The sequence below is a fragment of the Mustela lutreola genome, chromosome 13 (assembly GCF_030435805.1).
Source record: "Mustela lutreola isolate mMusLut2 chromosome 13, mMusLut2.pri, whole genome shotgun sequence".
Lineage (NCBI taxonomy): Eukaryota > Metazoa > Chordata > Mammalia > Carnivora > Mustelidae > Mustela > Mustela lutreola.
Genome location: NC_081302.1, coordinates 54,820,538 through 54,833,303, shown reverse-complemented (window position 1 = coordinate 54,833,303; position 12,766 = coordinate 54,820,538). Strand labels below are relative to the sequence as shown.

The 12,766-nt window shown below is 39.6% G+C and overlaps 1 protein-coding gene across 2 annotated transcripts in view; it reads right to left on the bottom strand.

The window, feature by feature from the left end:
- DNAJC15 (DnaJ heat shock protein family (Hsp40) member C15) overlaps positions 1–11,356 on the bottom strand; it is an 81,385-nt gene extending 70,029 nt beyond the window's left edge. For both annotated transcript variants that reach the window (XR_009346902.1, XM_059144161.1), the window contains exon 1: positions 11,192–11,356. Coding sequence is in view for 1 of the 2 variants with exons in the window: in XM_059144161.1 (XP_059000144.1) it covers positions 11,192–11,296 (105 nt within the window). In the remaining variant the exon portion in view is untranslated. The remainder of the gene's footprint in view (positions 1–11,191) is intronic.
- Positions 11,357–12,766: the final 1,410 nt, after the last annotated feature.

Genomic DNA, 12,766 nt, shown 5'->3' with positions numbered 1-12,766 from the left:
GCTTAAATTTCATTACACAGTATTCTTTTCTTCCTTTCTGAGTTAAGGTAAAATAAAATTAACTTGGCTTCAAGGTTTAAGAATTTTTAAACGTATCTTGAAGTATCTGAAGACTGAAAATTACCACAAATACCAGGACTATAAATCATTTCTTGGAGTTGGATTTCATCAGGTTCCAATATCTAAATGATGGAGCAGCAATATCATTCAGTGAAAAAGTCAAGGACTTTTTAAGTCAAAATTGGTTTAATATCTTAGTCCTGCCACTTACCAGCTATATGGCCTTGACCACTTTGGTCCTCAGTTTTCTTATATATAAAATGGTGAAAAGTAACATCCACCTTCTCAGAGTTCTAAGAAATGGGAAAATGTAATTACAGCATCTAGTAATTAGCAGACATTGACTAAGTGCTAGTTTACTTCCTCAGTTATGTGCATGCACATTATGAACTCAGTACCTTCATACCTATCATTCTGTTTTATCTTATTTTTATATATTCAACAAATAAAAATAGAAAACATTACTAATATTATGGAAGCAGGAGATAGGTATGAATTTTTTTCACTTTATAAAATAACATACTCAAAAAAGATTAAGAAGCAGTGTTTTGGGGCAAACAAACTTGAAAAAAAACTTGTACTGGCCAAAAGTGTATTTGGAGTACAAGGACCTAAAGTGATATTCTACAAAATCTCAGTGTCAAAAAGCCCGAGGATACCAATGCAGACAATAACGTTAGCATCAGAAACAGATCTGCTGACACTTAGAAAAGAGAATGAATGAGTCATGATATTCCTACATGATATTCCAACTGTTCTAAACTACATGATAGTCTAAATATTTTTTAAAGGTAGAATAGCACAAGTTTTCTAGAATGAAGTAAAGGCAGAAACAAGTTACCCCAAATTACTTAAAGGAAATATACAAATTAGGTATCAATTCACAGTACTTTTTAAAACTTCTATTTAAAACTCTTCACAAAACCCCATAAAATATACCTAGAAATATTAAGTACTATGGGTGATGGACATTGCGAAGGGTATGTGCTGTGGTGAGTAACTGTGAACTGTGTAAGACTGATGAATCACAGGGCGCCTGGGTGGTTTAGTGGGTTAAACCTCTGCCTTCAGCTCAGGTCATGATCTCAGGATCCTGGGATCAAGCCCCACATCGGGCTCTCTGCTCAGCAGGGAGCCTGCTTCCCCTTCTCTCTCTGCCTGCCTCTGTGTCTACTTGTGATCTCTCTCTCTGTCATATAAATAAATAAAATCTTTAAAAAAAAAAAGACTGATGAATCACAGACCTGTATCCCTGAAACAAATAATACATTATATGTTAATTAAAAAAAAGTAAGTACTATATAGTTATAAAGTACTTGATGAGTAAAACTTTAGCGTAATTGCAGATAGGAAGTATTTAAGGGAAAAAGGGCTATTTATAGTATATTCATAACTGATTTCATCTCTGTTTTAGTTCTTATCCCTTCAGTTCTGTATATCTGCTATACAAAATTATTTTTTTCCGTTGAGGCAGTGGTGACAACTGTTGTTAAATTCCAGGTATGCCAAAGTGAAATGGAAATTATTCCCTGGAAGATCTAAAAGATCTAAATCTTTTAGAGAATATGCAATATTTTACTTTATACCTGGAGATAGGCACTTCTGCTCACTGACTCAGTAAAATTCTATAAGCCTGGAATATAATGATAAATACAAAAAGACTGATGAATCTCTCTCTCTCTATCTCTCTCTTTGATTTCACAGTGCACTGGCATCCTCTATTAGCAGTCCCTAATAGAAGAAGTTGAAAAATAAAAATAAAGCCAAACCAACAAAACAAAAAAGAGCATGGCTGAAGCTGCAGGAGAAATACTACATTTTCTGGTGGACTGAAAGGGTAGCCACCTACCTCAAGACAAGGAACTCTTTTACTATCATACTTCATCAGCGATATAAGGAGAAGATAAGGAAAATGGGGATAAGTTGGGTAAGAGGAAAAAAATGAAACTATTAGGATCCAGAGTTGTGACCCAGAATGAAGTTTCCCGGGAGGTAAGATTTCATACACAAAACGCTTCTTAGAGAGATGGTTGATTCTAGGACAGGGACAAAAATATACAAGATGAGCCTAGAGCACCTTACCTTATAGTGCCAAAAGTAAGGAAGTGCTCAAAAAAAACCCCATAGTAATGGGGTATGTCGAAAGAGCCACCAAGGCCAAAGGTGGAACCATTTGAGCTACAAGATAAACAATACTGGATTATAACCCCCCAAAGTATAAATATCCACAAATCTTGATTGATGTAAATAAATGACTGAGTAAATAAGTGGGGGAGAAGAGAAAGATCTCTTGTGCAGAAAAATTCCAAGTGATTTCATAAAGAACTCTACCCTCAAGGAGGGGAAGCTTAACTCCCCACTCCTTAAATATGCACCACACATAGTGACTTCCTTTCAAAAAGTACTATATAGAATGGAAAAGAAGTTAACTTTACCATGGAGAAACCAGAAAAATACTACTTCATCAGATTAGATCAAGGCTAACTTATATAGTGAGAGATCATGTTTATAGTATGTGCCTTTCATATGGATAAATTCTACAAAATATTTGACCAGCATTCCTCAAATCTGTCAGGGTCATCAAAAACAAGGTGAGTCTGAGAAACTCTCATAGCCAAGAGGAACCCAAAGGGACACAAAAGCTCAATGTAATGTGGTACCGTGGATGGGATCCTGGGACATTAAAAGGACAATAGGTAAAAAAATGAAGAATCTGAAAAATGTACAGACTTTGGTTAGTAATGTTATTAAGCAATATCGGTTTGTTAATGATAACAGACCATACTAACACACGATGTTAACAGGGGAAACTGAGTGAGGTACACCGGGATTTTGTGTGCTATCTTTTCGCTTTTCTATAAATCCAAATCTGTATTTGAAAAAAAGCCTATTCAATTTTAAAAGGAAAAAATGTTACCCATGGTGATCAGATTTTCATGAGAGCAAATAATGCTTATTTAATTCCTAATAGCATTTAAATAATATTCAGAGAGCATAAGACAGTGAAAATGGAGTTCCTCAAAGAATACTCTCTGCCTTACGCTACGAGTGAAAGAGACTCCTGTGGACTAAGGGACTACACACCATTTATAAAATTGTGTTCTGTAACAGTGTTTTTAGGAGACTATGCTTACAAATTTCTCAACCTCTGTGGAATTCAAATCACGTCACAGCTGAAAATAACCAACGTGAGAGTGTTCATCCCAGAGCTGTTTGTATTCACTGATCCATTCCCCAGCTTCCCCCTACTCCGCTCCACTGGCAGGACAGCTAAGTCCTGCAGGCTCCTGTGTCACCTGGCTCCAGCAGGGTCCCACCCATGGGATGCAATCGTGGGAGACAGGAGGGTGGTAAAGGGGAAAGGCCAAGGTACCTCTCCTCTTTCCTCTCTGTGTCTCCGTGGGTGCAGCTCCCCACTGGATAGACCGCCGTGGTCCAGTTACCAAGGATGGTTATGAAAACACTACCTCTTTCCTTTTGACCCCACAGCCCTGAGAAGGCTAACAGCTTTTTCCTGTTCTCAACCTCTGCACTGCCTCGCAATCCGGCCTGGCTTCACAGCAACTCCTTCACCTATAAAGCCAACTCTCTGTGCTACATTTCCTTCGTTTTACATAATTTAGATGTGTCTGTTTTCCTGGTTAGACCTTCCCTGACACAATTAGGAAGTTTGAAGGGGAAAGAAGATAGAATTATATTTTGACTAAAAGCAGAGGCCAGAAAGCAGAATACCTTTGGGGTTCATCCACACATCAACTGTGGGACCCTGGGCAAATTATTTCATTGCTTTATGCCTCAATTTAGATCTGTAAGTGGGGGGTTATAATAGTACCTACATCTCACAGGGTTATTACATGGACTAAATGAGTTCATGCATTTAAAGAATTAGCCTAATGCCTGGTAAAAAAAAAAAAAAATTTGGCTACCACTGCTATTACTGCTGCCATTATGGCCTCTAGAATCCAGAGGACTGCCCATTCTAATACAGTCTTCACTGATCCTGCCCTCTTCTGCTTCTCTATCCTCTACCCCTCTGTTAAACATTTCTTTAGGCTTAATATTCATGAAGCCCAGCTCCTACAAAACTTCAACTGCCTCTAGACATGGTCCTCGCTCCTAAACCTGCCATTCAGGTGTATCCACAACTGTAATCCCAATGTATTTTTCCTTATTTTTTCCCTCTTGATAGTAAACTACATTTACTTTTCTCTCTCTCTAGCTTCTCTTGAAAAATCAAATATTTTTCAAGTCCCTTGAGGACAAAACCCATGTTTAATTTGTCTTTGTACTTAACTACAGCACTTAGCCTCAGTACCTTACCTAATAGGACTCCAGATCTCACGTTTAGGAAGTTTGGCTTTTGCCTCCTTTCCCCGAGAGACATATCTAAAAAATGACATATCTTAGACATATCTAAGGCCAATATCAAAGCAATTAGTGCCCATGTTTTTTTCTAGGAGCTTTAAACTGAAACTCAATAAATAAGTGTTGAATGAATGAATGAACAAATAAACAACAGTGCTTAATAGAGCTGGTCTTGAATTAGGTATTTAAATTTGATCCAATTTACCTTATAGAGTGGTGCCTGGCAAACTTACAGGCCACACCCAAATCTGGCCCTCCAACTACTTTTGTAAATAAAGTTTTATTGAAACACAGCTACATTTATGCATTATCTATGGCTGCTTTTGCTTGACAATGGCAGAGTTCCCTAGTTTAGCAGAGACCAACCACATGGCCTGCAAAGCCTAAAATACTATTTAGCCCTCTACCAACAAAATTTGTTTACCTCTGTCCTTGAGGGTCAGGGGCAATTGTAATTTATCCATACCTGCCCCAGAGACATCTAGTATATAGCCTCCATGTATTTGGTATTCAAAAATTTTTTTATTAAACTGAATGCACTGACAAACTTTAAAAAGAGATTTAGAGACTGTGTTTTTGGAGGTAATAAGCAATAAAATGACAAAAACCATCAAAAGTCCAGTGTGTACTCTAATGGTATATAAAATGTATTAGGTGCTTATATTTTAGCCTTTACTACTAAAAAAGTAAAAAAAAAAAAAAGAGAGAGAGAGAGACAGTCTCATTTATCTTACTCTTTTTATTCCTTAGGGCTATCAGCTTATACTTCTATAAAACATTTCTCAAATCCTCTATTTTTTTTTCCTAACCAGTTGTTTCATTGAACCACTAATTTAACCATTTAACAAAAATTTATGGAGCAGTAACTATGTGACTGGTACTGGTACTATGTTGAGAGCTGAGAGAAAGAGGATCCTTAAAACATGATCTCTGCCTATAACAAATATCTAATCTTAATTTTTTTAAGATTTAAAAAAATTTTTTATTTCATGGATAGAGATCACAAGTAGGCAGAGAGGCAGGCAGAGAGAGAGGGAAGCAGGCTCCCTACTGAGCAGAGAGCCCTATGTGGGGCTCGATCCCAGGACCCTGAGATCATGACCTGAGCGAAGGCAGAGGCTTAACCCATTAAGCCACCCAGGAGCCCCTCTAATTTTAATTTAAAAGACATATTTCAATGGTACCTGGGTGGTGGAAGGTTTAAGCACCCTCTCAGGTTGTGATCTCAGGGTTGTGAGATTGAGCCCCACACTGGGCACTGAGCTCAGCACAGAGTCTGCTTTGGATTCACTCTGTCTCTCCCTCTGCCCCTCCTGTTCCCGCTTGCTCTCTCTTTCTCTCTCTCTAAAATAAATTATAAATCTTTAAAAATAAATAAAAGACATATTTCAAAAAGGAGAAGCACTATTTAAATAACACCAGCAAATTAACAAATGGGCCAAGTCTGGTATCTCCTGTTACTGCCATCTAGTTTCAAATATCCACCAGAAAAAAACCAGGGCGCCTGGGTGGCTCAGTTGGTTAAGTGTCTGCCTTCAGCTCAGGTCACGATCCCAGGATCCTGGAATCAGCCCCATGCTGGGCTCCCTGCTCAGTGGGGAGGCTGCTTCTTCCTCTCCCTCTGTTCCTCCCCAGCCCTTGTACACACTCAATCTCTCTCCCTCTCTACAAATAAGTAAATAAAATCTTTAAAAAATATATCCACCAGAAAAAACAAACCAGAAAAATTAAATGTTCCACTACTACGAATCAAAGAATTTCTGTAAACTGGGAAAACAGCCCATTCCATCATAGCTATTGCTCGGTGGCTGGTAGCGGGTGGGTGAGGGGGGAGGTGGGAGGGTGGGGGGTAGAATCAAAGTTGTTTACAAATTCCCTAAGGCATTTAATTCTTCCAAAACAATAAATAAGCAGTAATTATCATCTCAATGAATATAAATTGCTGAAAGCATTATAAAATGCCAAAACTTCTATCTCAAGACTATAATATTTAAGTTCAAGATAGACAATGGTTGTACCAGTGGGAAATTAATAAGGAAAAACATTATTCTGCCTCAAGAAGATAGTTGTGATGGAGAAAGGAAAGATGGAGAATATTCACTCATACCCCAAATATTTATTTAGCATTTACCATATACATATACAAATATTTATTGAGCATGCACCAGACTTGTGCTAAGTTCCAGGAATAGAATAGTGAGTAAGAAAGACTCTTGTTCTCCTTTAGAAGCTAACATTAAGGAGAAGTCCTACAGAAAAAAAATACCTTTATCAATATGTTAGAATCAAACATTCAAAGTCACTCAATAGTAACAGAAGCTAATAGCTGTTCATTTAGTGAATAACTAAGTGACTCCCATGAGTCAAATACAGTACCAATGACAGAAGCATATGAAAGTTCTTGTCCGGGGCACCTGAGTGTCTCAGTCAGTTGAGCATTCAACTCTGTTTTGGCTGGTTATGATTCCAGGTCTTGAGATGGCCCTACCTTGGGCTGTGGAGCCTGTTTAATATTCTCTCCAACCCCTCTTCCACTCTCCCCCCAGCTCATGTCTGCTGTCACTTTTTTTTTTTTTTTGAGGATTTTATTTATTCATTTATTTATTTATTTATTTATTCATTCAGAGAGAGAGGGAAAGAGAGCAGAAGCAGGGAGAGTGGCAGGCAGAGGGAGAAGCAGACTCCCCACTGAGCAGGGCAGGGAGCCATGATCATGAAAATGTGGGGCTTGATCCCAGGGTCCTGGGATCATGACCTGAGCTAAAGACAGAAACTCAACCAGCTGAGCCACCCAGCACCCCTGTCGCTCTCAAAAAAAAAAAAAAAAAAAAAAAAAAAAAGATATACAATCTGTAATCCATGTGATTTCTTAAAAGGAAGCTTCAAGGTAAACATTTTAAATGAAAAATAGAAGTGCTTTCTTTTGTTTCAGTAATAAATAAGTACTTAATAATTTACAAGTTTGGTAGGTTTTTAATTTTCATGTTATCAAGTTGGCCTATCACTGAAATGTATATATAGCAAATTTTCTTGTATTTTACACTATCCTACAAACACAAGGAGTTACACTTTTGGGGAAAGTACTGAAAACTAAAGGTTATCATTTCATACAAACTGGTTTTTTTTTCAAAATGCTTTAAAAATTGATAATATTCTCTTCCTAAAGTTAAAGCTTCTTCTCTACTTTTCCATGAGAATCAGATTTGCTAAAGCAAAATCTGACCATGACCTCTGACTATTACACAATTAATTGTAAGATACTATTTTATTCAAGGTACTACCCAAGTACTTTTATCTACATTTTTATCTTTTTAATCTCCTAAACTGGTTAATGCACATGAATACTTAGTCCTTAAGAGAAAGTTTACCTAAGAGTTATTTAACATCTACAACTACAGATGCTGTATTTCAAAAACTTCAAAATAAGTTGCATCTTAAAAAAAAATGATGAGAAAAATCTTTTCTTCCAACTCCTTGACATTTTATTTTCTACTATTTTCAGTAAGATTGCCAAAATGTCCCACTCCTGGGTCATTTATTTTTTCCTAACACTTACCCTTTGTCAGCCTTCCATCATTTTCAGTACTTCTGAGCTCCCCCCAAATTATTATTACCAGTTCTCTTAACTTCTAACTCATCACTCATAATTACCTGGACTAATGATTCCAACAGAAGCAGAATAGGCCCTTAGGGACATTTTGAAAATTTGTGAGGACCTTTTGGTTGCAATAATAATTTGGATAGGAGGGCAAGTATTTGGTGGATGGGGAATTATTCATCCTAGAAGTTCTAAAATGTATGAAACAACCTTTACAACAAAGAACTACCTGCATCCCTCAGGGTTTTAAAAGATTCTACTGTACACTGAAGTAGGTAAAAAGCTTATTTGTTATCATCTTAGTCTAGAACTTTATGTAATACAGTATATATAAAATGTATCATTTCACACTGTTTTAAAAAGACTAAATTTTTCTTAAGTACAAATCTTATGTAAATTGAGGGAAGATTCCACTTTATTTAATTTAAAATTCTACCAAAAATTGTTAACAATTTGGGAAAAATCAGTTTGCCAATGACAATGGCCCTTATGGTATCTGAAACGCCAGTATAATACATTGGAAAAGTGGTCTGTATTTGTAGCTGTTACACTCACAGTGGTTCTTTGCACTGGTGCAATATGCCAGCAACTGATTACTTCATTATGTCTCCTAATGTAATCATGTCTGACCATTTACATGCTTAAATAGTAAACATGTTTTTTTTCTAATAAAATACCTCACCTTTATGTCTCAATTAGAGCATTACACTGATTTTTAAGTTATTTTATGAACAGATTTCATTGCCTGTCAGTAGCATTTTAGGATATTACAGGAGACTTTGAAGAATGGGGTTATAAAAAAGGGGGCACTGGGGGCACTAGGTTGGACAGGAATCACTAGAATCACTGGCCTACATCTTAGCCTTCACGTGACTGGACTACTAAAGATGTCTCCTAACTGATATCTTAAATTCTACACGTATCTTCTTCCAAATGAAGTACCTACAGATGTAAAAGATCACCAACATTACTTCTATCTTCAAAATACCACAGAAGCTCCCAGCTGCCTTGCAAATCAGTCCAGTATGGAGATTTTTACAACTCCCCATAAAGAGATTCCTTCTACCTAACCTAATAATTTATCCAGTCTACATCACAGACTGAACACTCTACTCAGAAAGCCTTATTTCTAAGTCAGTAAGTGGAAATGGTATATAGGAGAATGATTCTGGGTAGGTTACTTACCACTTTAAGTCTCTTTCTTTTTGTAAAATTTTATTTATTTATTTGAGAGAAAGAGAGCAGGAGTAGGGAGGAGAGAGAGAGAAGCAGGCTCCTGGCTGAGCAGGGAGCCCCACACTGGACTGGATCCCAGGACCCTGGGAGGGTGACTTGAATGGAAGGCAGACTTTTAACCTGAGCCACCCAAGCATCCCTGAGTCTCCTCATCTCTTAAGTGAGGTGGGTATTAAGAAGGGCACGTATCGCATGGAACACTGGGTGTAGTGCATAAACAATGAATCTTGGAACACTGAAAAAACTAAATTAAAAAAAAGAGAGAGAGAATTAAAAAGGACTTGCCTCACAAGGTTGTGGTAAAGAAGGAATCAGACAAGCAGAAGCTTAGAGCCTGCTACTTCAAACTTTTATCTGTTTTTTTTTTTTTTTTTTTTAAGATTTTATTTATTTATTTGACAGAGAGAGATCACAAGTAGGCAGAGAGGCAGGCAGAGACAGGGGGAAGCAGGCTCCCTGCTGAGCAGAGAGCCTGATGCAGGGCTGGATCCCAGGACCCTGGGATCATGATCTGAGCTGAAGGCATTGGCTTTAACCCAATCTGTTTTGTTTTCTTATCTATTCCAAGGTCTTAGGATAATACAGGGCACCTAGCAGTATTCAAGAAATGTCTGTTGAATGAAAGCATATTGCTTTCTGAAACCTTCCCACGTAAGCCCTTCTGATGGCTGCAGAAATCTACCCATTAATCAAGTAATGATAATTGAGTGCTCATAAATTGGGTGCTTCCTTGAAGTAAATCTGCAGTCCCCGCTCTTAGGAAATTTAGAAAAATATTGGAAAATGACAGGTCAACATAAAAGATGTCACAATACAGTGTATGAGTAGTCAGCAACTGGTATGGACAATAAGTGCTATGCATCTAAAGGCAAAGTATGGAATGCCGTGTGAAAAAGAATTAAAACAGCCCTGTCTCTAGACTTTCTCCAACTAATCCATTCTTCTTATACAAAGCCTGAGAGAGCTTGGTTTAACAGCCCAATCTATCAGTTCTCCGCTTAAAACTCATCAAAATGGTACCACTGCCCTCAGGATATCCCAACTCCAGGTGCTTTACCAGATGCTTCATATGTTCTAATCCCCATTAATCTTTGGGAACTAAAATGATTAATAATGTAGCCACTAGCTATACGTGGCTGAACACCTGAAATGTGGCTAGTCCCAAGTGAGATGTGCTGTTATTATAAAACACATACTGGATTTCAAAGACTTGGTGCATAATGGAGGGGGGGAGGATGTAAAATATCTCAGTAATTTTATATTGATTACATGTCAAATATTATTGTGGATACATTGGATTAAATAAAAATACACTTAAAATGAAATTCATCTCCTTTTTAGATTTCAAATATCACTACAGAAAACTTAAAGACATATATGAGGCTCTCATTATGTTTCTGTCGAACGCTTTTCCCAACTCAGCAGCTCAACCTGAAAAAACCACCTGGCGATTTCCAACTAGCCCCTGGTCCTCTGGCCTACGACTCTGTAACTACTACTACCGGTAAGTCAAACACGTTTTCCTCTTCCTTCCGCTGACTTCACAGCCACTCGTTTTCATAGTTCCGTTTTTAATCGTCCCTTTCTCCCGGACGCCTCCTCTGACCTCACTCCCTACCCCGCAACACTGGACTGGGCTCTCCTCCTCTGAGAATCCCCCCTGGAGTACTTATCACACAGCAGGTGCAACTGTTTGTCTTCCCGCTCGGACCCCCGACAACACTGTGAGCTCCTGGAGGGAACAGCGACTCTGTGCGCCGGGCACAGAGCACGACTCCGCGGGACGAAGGAGGAGGTGGGACAAAAATGCGAATACCGGGACCACCGCGGTTCGGGGGTGAGAGGGTACAGAGGAGTGAGGCAGCGCCCTCGGGAATCCTGGGTGCCAGCAGGCAGGCCCGCGGAGAGGCGGGAGCAGCTGGCGGGACTCACCAGTCCCTGGTCCACGTCCGTCTCCGGCCGTTTGGTCGCCGGCGGCGAGTACTCGGCGTAGCGCAGACCCTCGCCGGCAGGGGCGACGCCGCCTCGGGCAGCCATGGAAATACGACGCAGGGAGACTCGGGGCGCCGAGGCGTCGGCTACGAGACGGCCGCAGGGACAAACTAGTTAGGGCGGTTCACTCGCGGGTTTCGCTGGCACCGCCCCTGCCTCGCGGGCGGAGGGCATGTCACCAGGAGATCTCGTTCTCCCCCAGGCTCGGGCCACTTTGTCCCCACGAAGCCGAGGGTCAGACTCGGAGCTGAGACCCCCTTGGACGTGGAGGAGTTTTTCGTTTGTTTCTGATCCGCAGGCCCAAAGTCAACATTGGGCCTGGTGTGCATTGTGTGGTGGAGCCTGTCTCCTCCCCAGCCCTCTTCCCAACCAAGGACCAGGATTTAAGCACTACGGTCAGATTTTGGTCTCATCAAAGGGCTATCAAGGGGAGACCCGGAGACTCCAATTGCAGTTCTTGAAGGTCCCTGACGCACACCAGACCATTCCTCCCACCCCAGCTACTGATCATACTTCTCTTTAATGCCGCAATCTCCCACCCCTGAGAGCGATAGTAGTGGCAATTTCCTTATTCTACCCCTTCTCTCCACATGAATGGCTATATTTAAGATGAAACAAAGAAGAAACTTACAAGCAAGTAAATAAACCTCACTCCCCACAAATGGTTTTGTGTTGACTTGGACATAGAAAGAACCATTTTAAAATTAATTTTTAAATAAAACATTTTGGAGCAAAACTTAACCAACAAATGAAGCTGGTGAGGTGTTTTCCAACTCCTGAGCCAACAAGGCAGTGCCTTTGCCCTTTGTATCCATTGTAAAAGATGTGAGTTCTACTGTATGTTCTATAATTGTCTAGGCTTGTGTCCCTGAAATACCCATTTACCTCTCCAAATCTCCTTATCTGTGGAAGGGGAATAATATTTGTCTAACATAATGACTCAGAAAGTTACAAGGATAAAATGAACAAAAGCGGAGGGGAGAGAAGGATATGGAAGCAGTTTGTACAATGCGATTACCATACACTCAGTTACCACCACCGGCCTATTGGCATTTATGGGAGGGAATGTTCACTCTTAACCAGGTTTCAGAGAAGGGTCAGTGGAGGCTTAGCTGCTGAGATGGTGAATAAGGAATGGGTGAGACATTTTTAGATGGAAGAGGAGGAGGGCTGAAAATTTCAGCTGGAAACAAATGCAAAGAAATGACAAAGGTGGTATGTAAAACTGGACTTAAAAAAAAAAAATCATGCCAAGATCTTCAGAGACATGATCTTGAGTAAGGGACAGGCAGGGCTAGGAATGGAAAGATAGATAAGGGGCTCTGGGATCAGATTCACAGAAATCCCAAAAATATGGAGGTATGAGGAAACCAGAAATAAGGGAACACACCACACCACCCTGCCCTAGATGTCCAAAGGGAAATCTGATTTTTGACAGTCTCCTGTGGTCAAGAGAAAATAAGCAGACCCTAAAAAGAAGTAAGCTATTGAAGATGTTATCACTAGTCCTTAATT